Genomic DNA, 24426 nt, shown 5'->3' with positions numbered 1-24426 from the left:
TCGAGAAAATAAGAGTCCGATATGGGAAAAAGGTGCCTCTACCCTACTTTACATAAATAGTCCTTCGTAATTCTCTTTGAATTTGACGACCCGATATATCCCACTGGATCACACTGATCAGGTTTTAAGGTTGAAATATTCATCCTTATCAAGGTTTGTGGCAAGTGACAGCTGTTTCTCTTAGTTTAGTTGCAAACTACCTATATACGATATTCTTTACTACTGAATTTTTACCGTCTTTTGCGACCAAAAGGCTTTTGGGATATTGACTGTCGAACATGATTTTGAAAAATTGCAACATTGTATGAAACAGGTATATTACTTTAGCCGTTTTCATTAGCTAAAGAACAGAGTGGTTTATTAACCTATTTATAAACACGACGCGAACGTGAAATCTATCAAATTCCAATTACCTCATACTATTTACCTGCACGCTAAGCTCCAGAGTGCCTACCGCGAACCACGTTCGACGTGTTGCCTCTCTGTCGTACTTGTAAATTCGTACGTAAGTGTGACAGGGAGGAAATACGTCGGACGTGGTTCGCGGTAGGCCCTCAGAGCTTGTTCATAGGGCGAAGTCCCGCTGCGATTATACACTGTATGTAGCTGACGTGTTCTGATACATAGCTCCGTATCAATTTATGTAAACCTTATAGAGAATCTCGTGCTATTATTGTAGAAAATCGTAGCGAACGAAAGAGACACCATTACTATTATGAGGGCTCGGGGATTCTAATTTGCGCAATATAGTGAAACAATTATCAAAGTAAGAAGTTTTTTTTTTTTCAATTATAGGTATAGAAGGCAAACGAGTAGACGGATCACCCGATGACAAAAAAAATACAACGAGCATCTGTCGTTGACAAGTTGTCTCAAAATCATATGGCGTAATAGGCAGTTTGTTCTACTTATCCCGATAAATATCAAATCGGTTAACTAGTATGATATTGTTAAAATTGTAAGGTTTGAGGAACACTGATAATATATTAGTTCAGAAAAATCATATTGACAGAATAAAATTGTTGTACCAACATATATACACGTGTATTTTTTTTATAAAAATACATCAGTCCATTCATTTTAAGCGTGTTTAATTGCGCTAGTGTTAATCCCCCCGGTCGCTCTTTGTCCGGTTGGTTTTATGAAAATAACTGATAGCCGTAAATCCGGGCATAGTCCTCCACAGCACGGACTCCACTGGCAGTGTGTGAATCTGTACATGTAGGTATGAATGATTTTATTTACTTTTAATCTAGTGGAATTGGTCTAGGAAATCCTCCAATGCCTTTGTTGTTGGTTTTAGTAAAGGCTGACAACGGCAAATTATATAAATAAAGGAAGATAAACTAAAATTAACCAGTAGCATAACATCTTGGTATTTTTTTAACATTCAATCTTATTCTGAAAATGAAATTTCCATATTAATTTTATTGTAAAGAGTTTTGTAATATGTACTGTTAAAATAAATGGGCGAGTGTTTTACATTTACAGCTTGTAATTTTTATTTAATCAAAATACCCATTTAATGATTATCAGCGAGAAAATTAATGGCTTTATTTAACTAAAAAGCTGTAATCCGCTTCATTTTGTTTAAGCACGTAATCATTTTAGAGCATCATGCAAATCGTTGAGCTCGTCACACAAAATGGAAAATCAAATTTGAATACAGTCAAAGCCATAGACTAGGAATCCTCTAGACTGAGTTTAGAGCAATTATTTCATAAAACCGATGCTGCCAAAAATACGGGGCTGCGGGGGGACGAGGTGAGCGAATCCCGTGCCGTGATTGGTCCGTTGAAAGACACGGACCAATCACGGCACGGGATTGACTCGAAGATGGAGTAAAACTACCGTATAAGTGGCAGAGGGGGTAGCGTTACTATGCTCAGTCTAGAGGATTCCTAGTCTATGGTCAAAGCTAAATGATTAATGAAGTTTGAGTAAAATTCAAAGATTCTACAAAATATTTGAATTTTAGTCAAATAGAATAATTTGATTGACTTGCTTTCATCTATTTATCAAAGACAGTACTTACATACTCAATAATAACAAAATACTGGCATGAACTGGATTTTGCGAAATATTAAGTAAAGATTGCTTTAGTGGATCGCCAGCCAACCAATTGTTTTTGACAAGGCATCAAAGGCAATAGCACATCACAGCGGGGTCACCAATGATCTATGGGACAGTCGAACGATAAAGATATACGTTTATTTAATCGAACAAATAGAACTTATTGTAAGGTACTTTGACCTTTTTCTCAATGATATATTTTGAAGTCAAGTAAAGTTTAATATTGTTGTTGTCGCGTCAAAGCCTTTTATTCTCAATTTGTACATTTAAGCCGTCAAATTGTATAGTTACCTACAGTATTAGATACGTGTGCTTACACACTATCTATTCAATCGGGGTCCCGTTGTTTCCCATAAAGTTTTAAGCCATAATGTATTGTTTGTCATATTATCATTAGTCATAAAACTAAAACCGTTAACATTTCAGGATTTTCGTTAGGTTATCCTATAGATAGGTTAGGTTAGGTTTGTTTTATGGCAATCCTGAAATGTGACGCGTTTCTGAACCAAATGAATTATGACTAACGAAAATGCGGGCAAACAATACATTATGGCTTAAAAATATTTGGGAATCAATAGAGACCCTGATGATCAATGTGTGAATAGGTACGTCGAGGATAGGTGACATGTATAAGTACCTATTCAATCGCCAATATTGGTGATTGTTAGCATAATAAGGGTTCCAGGGTTCAAGGCCCGTAATTTCTTTTGTTAGACTGAACTATCATTTTTCATAAAGATGTATAGATACTGATTGTAGCTTGTGGAGTGAAATCAAAAGAAACAAACGCATTGTCTATTTTTAATAATAGTTTTAACGATGTTAGTGTTAGATTCTATGATATATTAGTTGTCTGTGGTACCTACTCGTAATGTAAATATCACGAGTGAGAAAATAGACTATGTGGTCACATACAAATCATAATACTCAGAATGTGTTGCAAATTGATATTTAAGTAGTAAAGTAGTAAAGTAAATTAAAAACTTAACCTTTTTTTTAAGCTGTTATTTGTTTATGCATTTTCTTCACTCGCTTGCAATCTACATATAGCAATGTAATTCGATACCTTTGCAAATAGTTTTGCTTAGGTAGGTACACCTAATTTTACTTAGTGTTCGGGGGGTTAAAAAGAGAAAATACATTTAAATTCGAACACAAAAAAATGATAATTTAATAGTTTTTGGTTAATTGGTTTTTCAAATGGTAATATGTATTATATTTGTACACCTACTTAGTGGGTACTTTCGACTATAAACAGAATAACCTACTAATGATAGGTACTTCGTAATTAAAATTATATTGTAATTTTATTCCGGAACTAAAAAAAACGTCTATCGCAAAATTACTTTAAAATCAAACGACGAGTTAGTTTCCATGGCGGCAAAAACTCAATTTAGTTCCAGTCTGTTCTAACCACCGGCGATAGTATAAATTTGAATCACGTCCACCGTAGTCGCATGTCTTGTTATCTTAGCTCTAGTTGGTTCGACGTAAACTTGTTATAACTTCAACGTTTAACACACGTTTCTGTATAGCACAAGTAAATAATTAGCTATTAGAACTTCTATATATAATTTAAATTAGGGGGAACGCCAGTGTTGTTTCCGATATTTATTTCGTTAAATATGGAAGTAATTATTTTTGAAACAAATTAGAAAGGTGTACGTTTTAGTCATCGTTATTATCTTATGTATGGTCACATACAAATCATAATACTTCACAGACAAGACATCCTCTAGACTGAGCATAGTAACGTTACCCCCTCTGCCACTATATACGGTAGTTTTACTCCATCTTCGAGTCAAAGTGTTAGAATCCCGTGCCGTGATTGGTCCGTGTCTTTGAACGGACCAATCACGGCACGGGATTCGCTCACCTCGTCCCCCCGCACCCCCGTATTTTTGGCAGCATCAGTTTCATGAAATAATTGCTCTAAACTCCGTCTAGAATGTGTTGAAAATTGATATGTAGGTTAAAGTAAATTAAAAACTTAAGTAGGTACACTACATTAATTACTACTTTATTTTCTTATCATTTGGGTTTTAAAAAAATCCCTTGAATTGTAGAAGAAAGTTTAATTGGAATGTAAAAAGCATACTATGTTTTTGATTTAATCAAAACTATTTCACCTACTACACTCTGTGATAGATAGCCAATAAATAGATTGACTTCCGGATGAAGATTTAAAATAAAATTATCATTGCTATTAAAATATTGTTTCTGCTTTCTACAAGTCTACATTCTTTCAATTACAGAGGTAATAAGTAAGACTTGTTTCAATAATAGAGGTAATGAGAAGAGCTAAAATAACACATTTTTTAGCACAGCGTCAATTATAGAGGTCTTAGTTGCAATGTGGTCAATTAATTACAGAGGCAAAATTCCGAAAAGCAATTAAATCTAAATTGCAATTATAGAGGTTCCAAAATTTCAATTAAAGAGGCCTTTTGGTCTCAAGGGACCGGGACCGGACCTTTGGTTGCAATTATTGAGGTTTTGCATTTATCCAGGAGTCAATTAACCAGGTTTCACTGTACTTCTACTTTTATTGAAGCTTTTGGATTGGTAATATTAGCTTTGGCAAATATTACCAATCCAAAAGTGGTTTATCTCACATAATGTGTGTTAAGCAAATTGGAGTTCGTGTAATTCGGGACTGCTGCCTCGATAATTAACGGAAATTAACATTAAACTGAAGGCCTCAATCAAAATGTTTGTCATCAGAAATGAAGCCAAACCACGGAATTAAATATTTGATCGTCTAATTCAAGATATTGAATTTAATTTGTAATTAAGGATTGCTATTATTTAATAATGTCAAGTGTGCTCAAACTATTAGATAGGTACTTGAAGTTTTACTATATCATTACTTAATTACTACTGATTTTGCATAAATTTAGGTATTATGCCTCTTGTGTTTCGTTCATCTAAATTCAGGTATAAAAATAATATGACGAGATGATTTTTCCCTAAATTTTTCCAAAAAAGATATATGCAATATCTTCCAATTTATATGATAATTAAGGTAACAATCTCGAGCATACAAAAACATGGGTGCGCATTTAATTATTTTGTAAACAATACTAATTGGATAGAAAATCGAATTTATAATCCAATACGTGTTTTATTTAGAAATTCCAGCGAATTTAGTCCTATGTGGGCATCATAATTAACGCACAAAGTGAACGTTGCATCAGCGCCTGAAGTCTGCAGCTACCGGATAAACAAGCCTAGTCAGGTGTTATTAATCTAGCCTTTAATCAAGCTCTGCTGCAATCAACTTCATTATTTCACTCTAACTTTGATAGTGTGGCCCAAGTTATAAGTCTTCTTTTTTTTCTTAAAGTCATAAAGTAAACGTCCTGTGTATTATCGTCCACACTGCTTACTGACGATTCCTAAACCTTATTTCCAAGGCATAAGGTCCATCATAGAGTGTTGCTGTTAGTGCGATGCGAGTGTCGTTCCAACCTCCGTGGTGCACGCGCTGGCAGCCTGGCCAACGCGATCGCCGCGGTTAACGCGCGTCTTTTGTTTATGACTTTTATGAATAATATTTTTTTCATTTTGAACTAGTGCTGTCAATTGGTAATGAATATATTTTTGATCATTGATCATGATGACTCATTAGATTGTGCTATGTAAATAGTTTATATATTATGTTTCTACATGTTGTAATTATTGTGTGTTGCGTGTAGGTAGGTAGGTAGGTATGTGTAATTTTGTGAAATATTTGTGCGTTTTATTCATCGACTGATTCGCGCACATCTTGTATATACGTAGTATAAAGAAAAATACATTTAAATTATAGTCTGGAAGATGGATAAACCGCATGATAAGTAGGTAAGACAAACAAAGTATTATTTCCTCAGAAGCCTAAGATATCTGTATAAGAGCAGTGTCGAAGGAAACTTTGTAATGGCTTTAGCCATGTTTTGTTTTATTAGACAAGTTTGTTTTACAGCGGTCGTGATTAAGAGCATGTTCCTTTTGTTGTTTCGGTTCTTTATATTTTGAGGTGTAATACAGCTCTTGGTAACCTTTAAATCAAAATTAAATTATCTTGTTCTTGGTTATAGCACTCATAGCACATTGGTGTACTTACATACATAGGTACTCGGTGTATTCTTTCGACATTTTTTTTGTTTCACGTTATGGTGTCTTATCTATCTCTTGTTGTTTAGTTACAGCTTTTTAAGACCTTTAAAATTGACTTTTATGGGTTATCGCAGACGTGTTACTCACCATATTAGTCAGCTAAGTGGTTTGATTTTAATTTCACTGATAAATTACTCTGGACTCCATTACTAACCGTATAGCCCCATGGCGGCCATGGTAAGCCCTTGCATGCATCAGTTCGCATTCACATTCGTCGTTTGCGTTTAAAATAATATAGGAATATTTATCTATAAAAGCTACTACATGGCTTCTTTAGTACACCGAGATTTAGTACACCGTTTCAGCTTTTAAGTCTTATGACTTAATCCGCTTTTACCCCGACACGGGATGGTAAACGCCAGTAAGACGGTAAGCTGATACGCGCGAGTAAGTAAGTGGGGTAAGTTGAGACCGAAAATGCTAAATAATTCAAAGTGTCACAGTAGGTATTGGCTCATTTAGACGGCGCGCGAATGACGTTATACGATTTTTGTTACATTGCGGACCATTGAGGTTACAACAATTCAGCCGACCGACCAAACGACGCACCGATGTAATGAAACTCGCACGCGAGTTCTCGCACCGTCTAAATGCTCCCTTAGGATTGAAATGGTCGTCAGCAAAAAAATTATATTGGGATTATACATTATTTTACAATTGCGATGTCTTTATTCTTTTTTTATTGTGAGTTTCACAATCCAACATTATAGTAGTACCTAATTACCTTAAGAGTCACAAGAACCCGCCGCCTAAAAGCCGCTGCCATACAATCGGAGTTACGCTCTCATTTTAAAATGACATTCCTAAATTACCTACTTACATAAAACTTGGCATGAACATTTATGTTATACATAATTGTTATATAAAGAAAATAGAGCGAATTATAGTAGATATTTTGTATGTAAAACTTCTACCCCATATAATTTCTTTGTATTAGTATTTTTTTATTCTTGTATTAGTATTAATTTCTTACTTGAATATTCATGTAAAAATTGCATGGAAGCGGCTAGGTCTGTGTGAATCATTTAGGTCATTTTAAAAATATTGCGTTTAATTTCTTTTTTTGTTTCATCAAATTAAAAGTCAAACCAAATTCATCCTTATTCCCTACACCACAAATAAAAGTTTGAACTGCGCTTCATATTTACATCATGGGCCCCTAACATTAAGTTGGCTATAACTTTGCTCAATGTTTAGATGTTATGTTATGTTGTTGAAAATATTACCGATAACACCACTATTAGGGTTTGCAATCCGGATTCGAAATGTATGAAATTATCCGGATCTGGATCCGAATCCGCAGATCTTCCCATACATTTCAGATCCGTCGTGCAAATCCTAACCACTATGAACAATCAGAAAATCTTTAAAAAAATAAACTGTTCCGTTCCATATCATTAAAATACCCAGAAATATAATAAAGATTATACCTACCATACCTTCTGAAGTATGCGGTTGGCAATAATGTGTGCTAAAAGTAAAAACCTAAAAATGAACACAAACTATTGTTTGGTAACATAAAACTCCGTGTGTTATATCAAATGTCTCAGTCTTTGGTCTTATTATACGGCATTACTTGGGCGTGTTCAACTTCGGGATGTAAAGACATAATTTCATTTCGTTAATTTCATTAAGGAAACACGTACAGTGAATTTACTTAAACCTAGGGATGCCGCTAATTTCGAAACTGTTCCTTCGTCTCTTAACAGAATGATACACTTTAGTTAGTTTTGGTTAGGGTCTATGATTAATATGATTATACTTACTTACTATGGTGACGCAACGACCCAAAGTGAGTCCTGGCCTCCGACACCAGATCACGCTATGCCTCTCGGCCTTGCGATAGCTCTCGTCGGTCAGGTCTTGAGTCTTGAGTAACTACGTCGTTCCACCGGTACCTAGTGCGTCCAATCGTAGGGCGTCTATGATTATATGATAGCTAATCTCTCTTAATGTGTTTAGGGGTTGAGTCAAATCCATATACGTCTCTACTGTTAGAACTGGCCTCAATATCAAGGCCAAGGTGAATTGGGGACATTCAAGTGAAATTTTGGAATATGTATTCAGCAATTCTAACATTGGTTTTCTTCTCTTAGTAGAGAAACGTCTTGTTGCGAGCCGTATTTAAAGCCAAATATTCCGTTTTGGCAGCAAGTCTTACCTACCGCTTGGCTACCAATACTACCGCTTGGATAAAATCAGAACTTTTCTACGAACGGATTTGACCGAACAATTCGAATATAAACATTGCTGGGCAACAAATTCTTCCGCGTTCAACGCTTGTCGGGATCTAAATGTATTGCCTTTCCTAGACAATCTAGTTAACAACAGGAATTGCATTTCGCATTTTATGACCTTAATTTCTTATCGACACTTAGGTTAAATTGATGCCATTTTCTACTATCAAAATTCATCTTGTTTAAAAAAGCTTCTCATTAAATTGGTGATCACAACTAGTTTTAAATACGGAAATAATTGTTATGAAATTGATGAATTTTAAATATTAGTGTTGCTAAGTATTGAATAAATAAAAAATTTAAGCAACTTTGCTAGGTATACCTATTTAATAAATAACCAATAAAATCTTTATAAGGTACTTATTATTTATTTTATTTTTTTTTTTTTATTTATTTTATTTACATGGAGAACCAACAGCTATAACTATGCTAATAACAACATCAATAGTGACACAGAGCCAATTGTAGGATCTCACATATAGCAACATGTTAACATTTAACATTAAGTTAAATAGCACGCACAATGTTACATGGGCACATGCAATAATATGTTGGCAACATTATGTATTAAATACTAAAACTAATTACTTAAGTTGGATCAAGTTTTACAATCAATAATTCAATTACTACCTAACAATTTATACTTATACATACGAGTAGCAAACAGCAACTGCAGTTACTATGACCAATTAAACAACTTATAGTGAGTATGTTGGACTTAAAAACTAGCACTTGGAATATAATATCAATATAAACTACATCTACTTCGGGCTCGGGCATACGTACCTACCACCTGTCAGTCATTTCACTTAAAGCAACTTGTCATCAATTTACGCCTCACAGAAGGAATGGAACAGTTGAATATGTCAATATCTAGCTCTCTTGTCACATTATTTAAGCAACGACTGGCTCGAATCAGAAAACTATTTTGCCTATATTTGGATGAAACACATTTAACTGAAAGAGGGGGGAAATGACGTTTAGTCCGAGTAGGCGTATTAAATGAAAGCTTGTGAAGCAGTTCGGGGCAATCCAGATTACCACTCGTGATATTGAGAATGAAGGTGATGTCAGCTATCTCACGACGCTTATGTAACGGTATTAAATGATGTTTTTTACAGATATTATAGTAGTAAGTCGAGTTATAGGGGCATTTAAGTTTAAAGCTAAGAAATTTTAGAAACTTTTTTTGAACGCGTTCAATTCTATCAATGTAAGTTCTATAGCAGGGATTCCAAATTTGAGAAGCGTATTCCAGTTTACTTCTGACTAGGGAGCAATAGAGAACTTTCAGCGTCTTAGCTTGAGTAAAATGGGCAGAGTTGCGCATTAGGAACCCCAATGATTTTAGGGCACTACTTACAATGTTCTCAATATGGATATCGAAAAGAAGTTTTGAGTCATGTATTACACCTAAGTCTCTCATGAAGCTAACCTTATTTAATACTTGGTCTCTGAGCGTATAAGTAGTAGGGATCTGGTTACGCTGACGTGTGAAAGTTAATGAGAAGCATTTAGATGGATTTAAGTCAAGCTTATTAGCTTTACAATAATCATCAAGCCGCACCAGATCTGCCTGAATAAGTAAAGAATCATTATTTGATTTTATTTTGCTGAAAATTTTCATGTCATCTGCGAAGCATAGGACTTTGGAGTGCATAAAGCAATCGCTGATGTCGTTAACAAATATATTGAACAGCAACGGTCCGAGCAGCGACCCCTGAGGGACTCCGCTCGGTACCGTTACCCATCCAGACATATAATTGTTAACGACAACAGCCTGTGATCTGTTATCTATATAAGATGAGAACCATCTTAGTAAGTCACCATGAATCCCTATGTCGCACAGCTTTGATAATAATATGGAATGATCAATTCTGTCAAAACACTTACTGTAATCGGTATAAATTACATCTACTTGAAAGCCACTATCCATTGCTTCAGTGACATAATCATTTAGAATAATTAGATTGGATACAGTGGATCTACGCTGAAGGAACCCATGTTGGTTAAGGTTAAAAGAGTTCTTTAGTGTTTCATATACCTGATTATAAACAACTTTTTCCAATACCTTAGATAATATGCATAGTTTAGAAATAGGCCTGTAGTTTACTATGTCCGTTTTAGCCCCCTTTATTTTCTACCCGTGCCCTGAGTCGCAGTGACACCGAAAAAAAACAGCCAAACTCATTGAGTAATTCAAAACATAACTGAACTTAAGTAATACAGACATAAATTTTGCTCAATATCCAAAAACCGGTTCTGTAATGTAACCTAGTTCGCAAGACCCAATTTCTGTGTAAGTATGTAGTATAATAAAATATTTGCATAAACTTTTCTTATAGTGGACCTTCTACGTGGGATGATTTGTCCTTTCCTCATCCATCCCTAGGGAATTCCCAAAAAATCCTCTTTTGTATGTATGTATGTAAACAAATACAACAGAGCTTCTATTGGCTAGTCTAGTTTTGCTCGCTTGCCTAGCCAGATATTTTTCCACAAAATGTCTTACAAGTAATAAACTTGTTAAATTCGCACCCCTAAGTTACCCAGTTTCGGGCGAGCCACACTTAGCCCGCTAACGAGTCTCACATTCACTCGTATTCAAATAAACTTTTCATCGTGAATTTTTGTCGTGTTTAGGGACGCTGGCAAGCATTGAGGAATTTTGGCTTGAATGCAATTGGGCTGTTTTTATATGCCTTTAACGAAGTCCGGGGATTTCTTTCAGTGCAAGTTTCGTTAAAGCCTTCTTACGAATTTAGGGAACGTTAACCTTAAAATAAATTTATGTAGGGCATACTAATACATATCTTATTCATATGTGTTCTCCTAATTCTTTAGGAATCTAATTGTAGAAATCATAATTAAAAACTAAATGCTCTGATTTTAAGCAATGAAATAAGTAAAGTTATATTATTATACAATATTTTTATTTGTTAAAATAAGACAAAGTTAGGAACACTGCTATGTAGTACCTACTGAAGTAGTACTATCAATTTCAGCTCTTGGTTATTTGTTGATCATTTTCAAAGTCAGAAGGATTGTAAAGTTTTGAGAGCATATTTATTATGTAAAGTAGGGACTTACATAAATATAAGACAAGTATGAATTAACTTGTTTATATACTTAATTTATTTAAAAACTTAAGTATTACTATCTATTTCACCTCTTGGTTATTTGTTGATCATTTACAAAGTCAGAAGGATTATAAAATGATGAGAGCATATTTATTATGTAGAGTAGGAAGGTACCTACACCTACGTGAATATAAGACAAGTACCTATATAAATTAACTTGTTTATATACTTAATTTATATAAAAACTTAAGTATTACTATCTATTTCAACTCTTGGTTATTTGTTGATCATTTTCAAAGTCAGAAGGATACAATTATGGGAGAATATTTGGCACCTACACAATTAATAAAGTAGGTACCTACCTATTTACATGAATTATTTTATACGCTAACTTATTTATATAATAATAAAATGAATTTAAAAAACTAAAACTTAATAAAACTAAAATGTATCTACAAATTGGGCCCCATTGGTATGGTGTTGAGGATACTTGCAGCATTTTTCCGCTGTATTGCAATACTAAATGTTGCGCGAGGAAGCTGTCAGTTCTTCGGTCCCCAGTGATTACTTAATCAACCAGTCAACCAATTTGTCAACTAGCCTTTTCACTAGCTCTTCGAAAAGCTGAACCTCACATGGCATAGAAATATACTCGGGGCCGAGACCCCTACATATTTGAAATTTAAGCTTTTCAGCTGCTTTAGCCGCACCTACTTGATTACTATAAGTTCCTGTGAGGTGGAAAGGATCATTCATTACAATTAATTATGTTCTTACCAAGGTCAGTGAGTTATTTCAACATGCCATTTTTAGGGTTCCGTACCCAAAGGGTAAAAAACGGAACCCTTATAGATTCGTCATGTCTGTCTGTCTGTCTGTCCGTCTGTCCGTCTGTCCGTCTGTCTGTCCGTCCGTATGTCACAGCCACTTTTCTCCGAAACTATAAGAACTATACTGTTGAAACTTGGTAAGTAGATGTATTCTGTGAACCGCATTAAGATTTTCACACAAAAATAGAAAAAAAACAATAAATTTTTGGGGTTCCCCATACTTCGAACTGAAACTCAAAATTTTTTTTTTCATCAAACCCATACGTGTGGGGTATCTATGGATAGGTCTTCAAAAATGATATTGAGGTTTCTAATATCATTTTTTTCTAAACTGAATAGTTTGCGCGAGAGACACTTCCAAAGTGGTAAAATGTGTGTCCCCCCCCCTGTAACTTCTAAAATAAGAGAATGATAAAACTAAAAAAAATATATGATGTACATTACCATGTAAACTTCCACCGAAAATTGGTTTGAACGAGATCTAGTAAGTAGTTTTTTTTTATCGTCATAAATCGCCTAAATACGGAACCCTTCATGGGCGAGTCCGACTCGCACTTGGCCGCTTTTGTATTTATAATTTCCTAAATATTCAAACGATATTGATAAGTTTATGCCTATTTGGTTGTATTAAATAGGTATATTTTTGATCCGCTAGCCTTGTGTCTTTCGTTGTGAGATCATCTTCACGTTCAATCCGACATTTTAATTCTTACTATTAACAATTTATTCTAATGTTTATGCTTCTTGCATGCTTGCGTATGCCCCAAAAGTCTTCCCCGTACGAGATATGTGGGTATATGCTGATAATGGCGTGAATGAAGAAACGCTTTCGCTTTCGGTTACAACCACAAGTTTTTTCTATAGTTTTCATAAACACATTATTAGTTGATTAAATAATTGATTTATCTATACTGCGTCCTAGAACAATTTTAGCAATACCTCATTGTCATTGTTTTTTTGTCTTACTAGGATTTTAGGAGGAAACAACTTGTATACGAGTATCTGTTGTATTTCTTGATATACCTAAGTAGATTTTTGTTTCGAAAATGAAATTAAATAAAAACTCTTGTCCTTTTCCCCGATGTTATTCATGTTATTTGTAGGTAGGTTGATTCCGCTAAACCTTTGTTATTCATAACATTGGTAAAATACTTACTCCTGTTCAAGTACAGTTGAAGGAAATAATATTCCTCCCCAAAGTATGCTAATCGTAAAAATGTACTTACACGGGTTCTGTACGAGTCGAAGAATACAGAGTGAAGATTCTTTGTATTCATAAAATGAAACAAACCAAATTTTGTTAATCACTTCTTTGGGACTAAATTTTATACCGCTTAACTCAGACGAGAAAAGTTAATATAGTTTAGTGGATAGTTTGGCTGCGTGAGAATGATTTTTCGCCATGGATTCTACAAATTTCTATTGTGTGTATCAAAGTAGTTATACTTTTGGACAAATTGCTTCTTAACTGTATCCTTTCTACGGCAACCTCGTTCATACTTTGTAACGTCATACTCGTTCAATCTTATAATTTGCTTGGTTTTTGCATTTTATTTATATATTTTGGGGGAGAAGTCATATAACTACTAAGATACGTAAATAACAGAACTATTGAAAAATAAATTACTCTTTCCCTTCTCATTTGTGAGCAAATCATTAATTTGTAGTTTGCAAAAACGGTTAACCAATCCGCCGTACTACTTCAAGTTTCTGTTGGCAGCGCTGGAACAATTGTAAACAGCCTGTAACAGCCTCATTAATATTAACTCCGTCGCCGACTCTCATATCTTATTCATTCAAGCGGAACACGCTTTATCTTAAAGGGTCTTGTCAGTAACGTATGTCAAGTTGAGGATCTTCGCATTTGTTAATGTACAACTCGACATACGTGGTGGGTAGGTTAATTTGGTACCTAAGTCAGTTGTCTTGTTGTATGGCAAATGACATGTAAACAATGAATTTTAATGATTAAGTAAATTAAATGGTTAGTTAGGATTTCACTGTGGAATTATAGATGAGGTGCACCAAAGGATATTCAACTGCTCAAATACAAATGCAGGTCTAAATAAATGAATATTTAATGACAGTTCCTCGGTAATTCAATAAGACAACATAGACGAGTATATTTACTATATGTAACTTAACTTTATTCCTTGTACCAGTGTTTACTGTTTATCTTTCATGCAACATTGATGCATTATGCATGCTTACTTAAACAATTATATTTTACTACGAATTCTCACACGTGTTTCTATAGTGCAAGTCTATATAATGTATTATAACTTTATTTTAACACTAGATACAGAGCGTGTCGTAAATCCTTCGATACCTATATCCAATATAGGTATCGAAGGATTTACGAACATTGTGTACGATTTTCTGCAGCAATTGATATTTTTCTATAAATACGTTTAAATTAATGACCTACCTACCCATAAAATGCTCTTCAAACGACTAAACCAAATATTTTGGTTTTCCTTCATTATACCTAAGTAGATATTATAATGTACTTGTATTTATATACTTTTGTCTCAGATTTAAATTTCATTAATTAAAATCTAAGCCAATTTGCTCTTCAGTATCTGACTGAAAAGATTCAACCCGGGCACGTTTTCGTTTTTATAGATTTCCAGTTCTGAGCAACGCTTAATCCATTCGGCCAGTTTTGGGAATCTGAAATTTTATAAAAGAGTATTTATCTGCTGGACTACTGATCTAAAAGGTATAAGGTACCTTACTTATATAAAAATCCTGTTAACTGAATTTACTTTGTTACTTTTTGTCTCTTTTAAACAGATTTCATAATAAGTTTCCATAAAAATAAAGGTGTAAAAAATGGAATTAAGAATACAACACTCATCAAACATGAATTGGCTGTTGTTACATGACTCAAGAGCAAAATATTGTTGGTAATATTATTTAAAAAATAACATAGTTAGCACCAGGATCACTAGCATGCAGATTACCTAGAAACTAAGTAAAACGAAAATTAAATTGGAAAACTCACAAATTTTCATCTATAGGTAAAATTTCGTTTGCGGTGCTGATAGTGGCAACACAGCAGATGTCTGCTACTGACAAGTCGTCACCGGCCAGCCACTCCCCTATGAGGAACTTTTCGGTGAACTCATAGCCACTTTGGATTTTTTGCAGCACTTCAGGCTGGAATGCTTTGTCGTTTCCGAAAATAACTGGGCCCTAAAATTAACAGAATATAACTATATAATATCAATATTTCGGTTTGGGCTGGTGTAGCAAAAAATAACCGGCCAATTGCGAGTCGGACTCGCGCACGAACGCTTCTGTACCATTAAGTACGCAAAAATTTACTATGACCCCTCTAATAACTATTCTCTTTGGTTTTACGAATCGACACCTAAACTGTGTCGATGATAGTAGCAACTATATATACATACACTAAGTTTAATGTGTAGAAGACCGACTACAAGCTTTTTCGTCGCTTTTAATTCTTGCGATTATACACATACTCCACTTACAAAAGGTCGGTAGAGTAGGAGTAAGGCTCTTTCGTTGTGACTGTGTCTGAGCGTCGAACGTAGGTAAAAAAATCCGATAGTTCTTACTCTATGACTGTATTTCCAGCAATAAGTACATTTTATTTGCCGGTCTTCGCCACATTGTCCTTAATAATGGTTCCCAAGATACAGGCTCGGCCTAGTTTGGGGACCACTGTCAATTTGTTTTGATGTAATGTTTTTTAGAATATAATAGAATAGAAATAGTTTATTCGTGGCAATAAAAATATAACAGATAAAACAAGGGAACAAAACTAAAACTTACACTTAACATTACAACACATATCTAACATAACATGTAAAATAACCACGAAATGGTCCCGACTCAGCATGGTGTTAGCCTGGATGGGCCAACGCTGGTCTTCCGTCGGGGCCAAGGGCGAGTGAAGCACGGAAAGTACACAACATTTAAATAATTAACGCGACCAATACTTGTAAGTATTGTGACATAAGTGTCGAGCAGTTGACGCCATCTGTTACAACACAGTACGAACTAAAACGCGTTGAGCAAAAACAACAAAAAGGTGAGCGTTTTTTGCCTCAAAATCTTTTTTTTTTTTCATTTTCAATTAAATGTGAATCGATCAAAATAATATTTGGATTTTACTACTCACTACTGCTTCTCGTACAGGTGGGAACAGAATGCTACTATCAAAGTGCATTCTTTGATCGATCAGAGCTCGTTTCCTCGGATCCGATGGGTATAGAGAGTCGTTGTCAGCGTACATGTTTATGAGATAAGTAGCAATCGCATGGCTGAAAAGATAAACATATGTTTTGAATAGTCTGAGACAAATATCACAACTTACATACTAAAATATTTTTTAATGGATAATTTTCCAGTCTATTTATGTTGACCAGGGTACTTATTCCATTGTTTTTTTTTTATTACATAGTTACCTATCCCAAATAACGAAGTCATCATCCACCAATGTCGGTATCGTGTGTTGTGGATTAAGCTGAAAAAAGAAACAATATTTTTTAAAATAGGTACCTATATAAATAATCAACGTAGACATTTGATAGACGATTTCGATGATTTGAATGCTCGAGGGTTATTTTTAAGGGGAATACATAAAACATTGCAAGCTTAATAGGTACCTTGATATAATCTTCTTTGAGATGATCGCCTTGTAGCAAATTGACGTCAACATATTCCACATCAGGTAGATTGATGGCTGCAATCACCATCTTCACTGCTCGTACCGGTGGACTGGCGTCTAACTTGTACAGAGTGAGCACCATATTGGCTGCAACTGTAAAGTAACTTTAAGAACTCTAAAAATAGTAGGCTATTATGTTATGTTGCCGTATGTACGCTATCGGGCCGTACAGTATATAATACAATCTATATACACAGTGATACAGAAAAACACAATATATATACAAATAACGAGCTATTTACACATAAAATTTACAACAGATGGGCAAAAATATTATATACATGTTATTATATATAAACAACCGTACCGGCCAGGCTGCCAGCACGCGCACAGCACAAAGGTTGATAGGTTCCGTCACCTACACCGTGGCCTTCACTTTCTGATGATAAGTATTCGGATGACTGCAGCAGTGTTGCTGCTGTACACATTGTCTTTGGTACTTTTATAATACCTACTCTCTAAATTTACGCAAATTGCAAATTGTAGTAATGATTATTGCTACAATAATAAGAATACAACTTCAAATATTTCCAAAACAAAATTCAGAAGGCTATAATTTGCACGTTTCGCGTCGTTAGTAGTGTAGTTTATGCTTTGTGGAGTTTTAGGATCTTGAGGGCACGTTGCGTACAAATTGGTACCATTTTAACTTTGTCGAGAAAACTACAGTCCATTATAACTTTGAGTTTCTTCATTACGCTGAAAACTGAGGATGCTTTCGCCTAAATTGCCCTCTGGAGCTAATGGCATTATCTATTTGATACAAATAACTTATAGACTTAAATAGATATCAAATAACTTGTTTAAAATATGGCATTATTCAGTTTTACATTTATTACTAAAAAAAAAATATTTTCATGTAATAATGACACAGATTCTTAAATTAGATCGTGCACTAACTACAAGTTAAGAACCTTGAAGACTTTTAAATCCATTATTTATCCATTTTTGTATCGTACAATCAAGTTTATACAAAAAGTATTTAAATATATTAGCTTATTTGTATGCTATGATTACATTTTAATGTTTTGAGTAACACATAAAGATTATGGTTCACCCATTATAACTATTATCATTGACGCATTGGCGATCAATGTTTCTGATATCACTTGTTTGTATTTGCGTAGATATGAGTAGGTATAGGCTACATGACTAATTTTCATTTATGGTATCAATCGATCGGGTTTGTTTTTAGGATCAAATGTCTATATGGATAAAATTAATAAAATACTATAGATCTTTAATTGTAATTACACAATTGAAACTGATCATTAATTGTAAATTGTATAATAATTTGTAAGTACAATATAATAATTTGTAAATTGTATATTAATTAAGTTAAGTACAGTTTGTTGATTATTACCCTATTTCCTAATGGAAGAGCGGGCTCTCCCGACACAAGTATTGTTTTACTTAATGGGAGACTCCAGCCTTTTATGTAAAGTGTATCATAAGTTAAACCAAATAAACTATTTTGTATTTTTGTATATGGGACCCATTGCATTAAAGTAACACAAAAGTCAGAAATTGTAGTCAAAGGCCGACAGTCGCACTTCACTCGCGAAACGCCCTTAACAAAACGATAAATGAACGTGACGTCACGGTCTCTGAGAGCCCATCTTGTCGTATGGACAAAACAAGAAAATTGTGTTTTTGTCGGTGAAATATGGCGTTTATGTATATAGTTGCTATACAATATTTTTTTGGATAAATGTAAGGAATCGAATGATACCCTTACTTTTATCGTTTTTTGGAGGTTAAAAAAATAACTTAAATTTTGAGACTTTCAGGTCCTGTATTTTTGTAACATTTCCATATTTTATTTTAATATCCACATTATTGTGATGAATTGCTTGTTTGCTATCTATTTTACTAGATTTTGATATAATATTCAACATGTGTCATCATTCCTATTTGATGGGATTATTTGGCACACCTACTTAATACAAACATTTGTAAAAATGTGTAGATACATTTAATTTTTCTGTATTGTTTAGTTACAGCAGGTAATTAAACAAAACATGTTACGTTTAAAGTTTTTCAAGATAATGAAAACTCTGAAAACTGAACTTTCACGATTTATACATTATTATTTACAAAAACGCGTATTATACGCGAATAAGATCGTGGATTAAAATCGTTGGTTCCGTTTTGGAAAACTTGTATCTTAACAAAATAGGTACCTATCTATTTGCCCAGTAGAATTGTATAATGCATTAACACGAATATTTTATGACATATACAACGATTGCTATGTAAATAAAACGGTCAAGTGTAACACAAGTAGAAATCATAAACCCTGGATTAACGATAATTTGAAGAATATGATAATAGAAAGGGATAGATTATTTCACATATGGTGCCATGAGCCAAAGAATATGCTAAAGCGACTTAGTTATACTAGGTATAGGAATAAATGTACTAAAGCCATAAATAAAAGTAAAAATTTTTACGATAAAAAGTGTATTATAGAGTGTAATCATAATATTAAGAAAATATGGGAAAGGATAAATATATTGTTGGGAAAAAATAGTAAAAATTTAGATGATATAATACACTCTAACATGCAAGATATGGGAGATGACAAATATATATGTAATAAGTTCGCCTCTACTTATACGGACGAGATCAAAGAGATTAAACATATGTGTAATGATACCTGGATTGATAGGGATAATTATGTTAAAAAGTCAGACGTGTGCATGAGATGGCAGCCCGTGAAAAGTCACCAAGTTAGAAAAGCTGTCAAAAACATGAACGCAAACAAATCTCCGGGCAGCGATCTGATACGCATGTCTGACATAAAACTCGTCGCAGACAAAATAAGTCCTATTCTTGCCAGATTGATTAATTTATCTGTCAAACATCATAAATTCCCTAGTAAGCTAAAAGAAGCTATAATTCGTCCAATTTACAAAAAAGGAGATCGTAAATCTTTTTCTAATTATAGACCCATTGCAATATTATCCAGTATTGATAAAATTATGGAAAAATGTATAACCGACCAGCTTAGTACCTATCTTAGTAAAAATGATGTTTTAACTCCCAGTCAACACGGTTTTCAAAGAGGAAAAAGTACCTCAACTTTATTGTCAAATTTCACAGATGAAATTAATAACTACCTGAATGATAAAAAAATTGTATTAGCCGTATTCTTTGATTTCAAAAAGGCGTTCGATACTTTAGAATCGAACACCTTATTGAAGGCCATGCACGAGTGCGGAGTGAGCGAGCCGCTGAACACATGGTTCCGCGACTATCTCGCCTCGCGCTCCTACAAGGTCAGGGTCGGGAACTCCTATAGTCGTGAGTGCGCCGTGGAGTGTGGGGTGCCTCAAGGTTCGGGCTGTGGTCCTGTCTGCTACTTGATGCACGTTAACAGCTTGTGCGGTGTGCTGCAGCATTGCTCAGCGCACATGTTCGCAGACGACCTATGCGCCTTGCGCGCGGGCACTGACCTTGAGGACACTTTCCGTCTAGTTCAGCAAGACATTAACTCGGTCATTAAGTGGTCTCACGACAATGGAATAGTTCTCAACTCCAATAAAACCAAGTTCTTGCTAATTCATTCACCGTACTTACCAATTAAGAATATCCCTTCCAAACTATATGCCCATACTTTCCATTGCTTTCACCTTAACAACTATAACTGTAACTGTGAACCTATTCAACAAGTAGAATGTATTACTTACCTTGGAATCAAAGTAGACGAGCACCTATCCTGGTCGTATCATGTTAATTTTATTTATGAAAAACTTAGAGTCTTATTAGGTAAGTTCTATCACTTAAAATTCAAAGTTCCTATTAGCACACTTAGATGTCTATACATGTCACTTGTAGATTCAATATTGAGTTATGCTCTTGACAGCTATGGGCTCACAACTAAGACCAATATCGATAAACTAGAGACTATGCAGATCAGATTTTTAAAATTACTTGTCAACCATAAAATTAAACTCAAATGTAAAGGTAACTACAGACTACTATTTAAAATTTGCAATATTTTACCAGTTAGTTTAAAACATAAATACTTACTCGCGATCAATAACCATAGCTACCAAGAGTCTAACTCAGCGGATTCCTTAACACCAGTGTAGTGTGTGCTACGCCTTACCCTTACACGTACTATATAAGCTGATACTTATGTTATTTTAGACATTATAGATCGATACTCCAAGCAAGTTGTTTCATTCAACGTCCCACATCACATGGCGATCCTGCCAGTGCGGCCTTGCGCTGCACTGGCGGCGCGCCGCGCCAGGCAGAGAACCAAAAGCAAAATTCATCATTAAATTAAATATGAAAAATAATTTATGGACAATTGTGATAACTATAAACAATAGTGAAATTGACGGTGGACAAATTTAAATACTGCGAAGTTAATCATACATACATCACAAAGGCTGTGACTACAGGCAAACTATCCGTTCCTAGAATTAATAACTACTACGGGGATAGAACACTTAGAAAAAGAATTCCATACTTACTCAATAGTTTGCCTGAAGCTATAAGACGCGAAAACAAGAAGTCCAAATTTAAATCTATGTTAAAAAAACATTACCATGACACATTGTAGTAATTAATTTACCTACTTTAAGTTACATTAAGTTACATATTAACCAGAGACTGATGACCCCACAGTCAAACTCATTGTTGAGTTTTGCGGGGCTATGATTATAGTTAAGAATATCACTGTACTTTATTAATTAAATAAATAAATAAATAAATAAATTTATTTTAGGGTTGTATGGTAACGTTAGTAAGTTAAATAACTAACTTTTACATACAACATAATATAAATTAATTCGGTTAAGTATGACATGCCTAGTAGTAATTAAAAAAATATTTAATACATATTCGAATAGCAAGTCATATACTAAAAAAAAAATAGGTACTTACATGTATTTAAGATAGCGTTAGCACCACGCTCTTCCAGACGTCCGCCCTGCACTAAGTTGATTTGTTGTAACATGAACTAGTAAGCCGTCTTGTTTGGCCAGTTATAATTACCCGTAACTGATAAAATAATTATGGATGTGGTATATGTCAAATGTTATTATCGTCTTATCATTTCAATGGTACAGAGATAAATTATTAAAAAGTAAAAATCACTATACCTAGTTTGTTTGATAGGTACCTACATGCGTATTAGATAGATATATAATAATAGTATAAGATTTGTTTCCATTTTTATCACACAAATTATTTTATTTTAAAACCTCCTTGTTAAAATTTGTTTGTGAACGTAATGGCCGTCTAATGTTACTTAAAATTTGAATGTTACTTGAATTGAGTAGAGTATGCTTGACCTTATCCATGCTCCATAGTAGCTCTTGTGAATTCGATTTGATGTGGTCATAGTTACACTTACTATCGGTCCAATTCGAACTTTAAGATACATCTAGATACGATATGGATTAGATATGTCAGTGTCAAAAGTGACGGTTTTGTTTGAAGAATAGATAGTTCGGGATTTCCGGTTCGAGCGCCATCTTGATAGCTTCGTGATTAATTCCTTTGTTATTTATTGTTTAAAGTGTAATACCGATAGCTTAAATTATACTACAGTAAACTAATGTGGTGGTGGGCAGTGAATGGAGAATTAATCGTGAAGCGCGTTTAACCACCATTTTGGAGCCATCGGCCGGTAGTCCACGTGCTTCTTGTAAAGGTCAGCTATCGCTCTACAAGAGCGAATAAAATCACCGTACACTGTCTTGTACTAACCGTACAATTTTAGTCGTATTACCTTGCTCCTAATACCTTCATAATGGCGAAATAGTCCCACTGGACTGAAGCCATAATTTTAAAATAATGAATGAGTGAATAGAAAGTTCGAATCGGGCCGTATTATTGACAGATCCAAGGCCAGGTCAGTTTCATAGCGGCCGCATGCATTATACAATTCTCCATTAGCCTTATAGGCAGGTGTCGATGAAAACAAATAACACTTATTTGTATGCCAGGTGATGCATTGCTGCTTACTTAAATAATTTAATGGCGACGTCTATTCTAGAATTGAAAAGTCTAATAAATAGGTATCGAGTCAGATCGATACAGAATTACGAATAGTCATTTGCAGACATAGAACTTTTTACGGCGAATTCAATAATGCAAATCAAACAATTACAAATCTGTACATAATTTCCTTATTACAATTTAATACATTAAAAAAAACTGTACTTTACAACGCTAAAATAATAGAAAACTACCAATATATCAAAGAAGATAGGTGCCTATATCAGGGTTCTGTATTTTGCGGTAGCTAATATTGTAATTAGAATGACTAGAGCGCGAATAAAGAATGACTCAAGCTAGAATGGTCCGGGTCCGGGCTGAGGCGTCCGACACGTCAGTTTTCTGTATAAAACATCACGCGATCACCAACCAACTGTCATAGAAAACAAAGTGTCGCACGCCACGACCCGGACCCGGACCGTTCTAGCGTGACTGATGCTGTAGGCGCTCACCACACTGGCTCCAACTCGCACGTCGCTCCAATGTTTGAGCAAGACAGCCGCTCGCACATCGAAGCGACGCGACGTGCGAATTGCATTCAGTGTGTTAAGCGCAATATACTTGTCCTAGCCAGGTTATTATTTATTTTGTCACGGCCAACTTCGAGAATCTAGACATTTTAATAATGCCATCAACATAAAGAAGCTGTATAAATAACTGGCCTAGTTAATTACTGGTTTTATTTCTCTTTCCCTATTTTCACTGGGACCCGACCTTAATTGTCTATGAAGTCTAGAATTGGAAAACTGAAAACTCCAAAACTCTGAGTGCTAAAGTAATTAGTTATGTCACGAACAACTGAGCCGGTCGCTGTTGGAAACTATTAGCTTTTTTAACTCAACGCTAATTGTTGGGCGGGAAATATTAACCGCTGCGGCAAATATTAATGAGGTTCTAATCACGTTCTAATGAATAATTAAGCCATTAATGCTTATAATAATCGCCAATAAAATTGGAATATACTCGTATCTTTAATATTTAATGTAAGCAAGCTTCATTTTAATGACGTTATTCATAAACGTTTGAAAAATCTAACAAACCGATGATTATCGTTGGTCCCTTATTGTTAGTCCCCTATTCATAAACGTCTGCTAAGTTAATCAGCTGATGATCGTCGTTTGTCCCTCTTTATGGCATAACGACAGATAGGGACAAACGACGATCATCAACTGATAAAGTTTAGACAGCCGTTTATGAATAATGCCGTTAGAATTTAACAAATATTTATAAGAGGTTGTTGAGTTTTATGAATAAGATGATTAATTTAATTATTATATCCAGTCACTTTTATCCCAATTTTAAGAATAAATATAAGGTCACTGCGGCCAAGA

General features: G+C 34.5%; 1 protein-coding gene and 1 long non-coding RNA gene across 2 annotated transcripts in view; one reads left to right on the top strand and one right to left on the bottom strand.

Annotated features, from left to right (window-relative positions):
• LOC134662201 (uncharacterized) overlaps positions 1-24426 on the top strand; it is a 216802-nt gene that overhangs the window by 56285 nt on the left and 136091 nt on the right. The gene's annotated exons all lie outside the window — the stretch shown is intronic.
• Positions 14884-17180, bottom strand: LOC134660373 (glutathione S-transferase 1-like). Its single transcript, XM_063516133.1, has 5 exons — positions 17016-17180; positions 16815-16873; positions 16529-16670; positions 15386-15576; positions 14884-15051 (listed from the first exon to the last, which is right to left on the bottom strand). Exons 1-5 carry the CDS (start codon positions 17157-17159, stop codon positions 14937-14939), a joined length of 651 nt encoding a protein of 216 aa, XP_063372203.1. The 5' UTR covers positions 17160-17180; the 3' UTR covers positions 14884-14936.

This window comes from Cydia amplana, chromosome 1, assembly GCF_948474715.1.
Source record: "Cydia amplana chromosome 1, ilCydAmpl1.1, whole genome shotgun sequence".
NCBI lineage: Eukaryota > Metazoa > Arthropoda > Insecta > Lepidoptera > Tortricidae > Cydia > Cydia amplana.
This window is presented reverse-complemented; position numbering and strand designations above follow the sequence as displayed.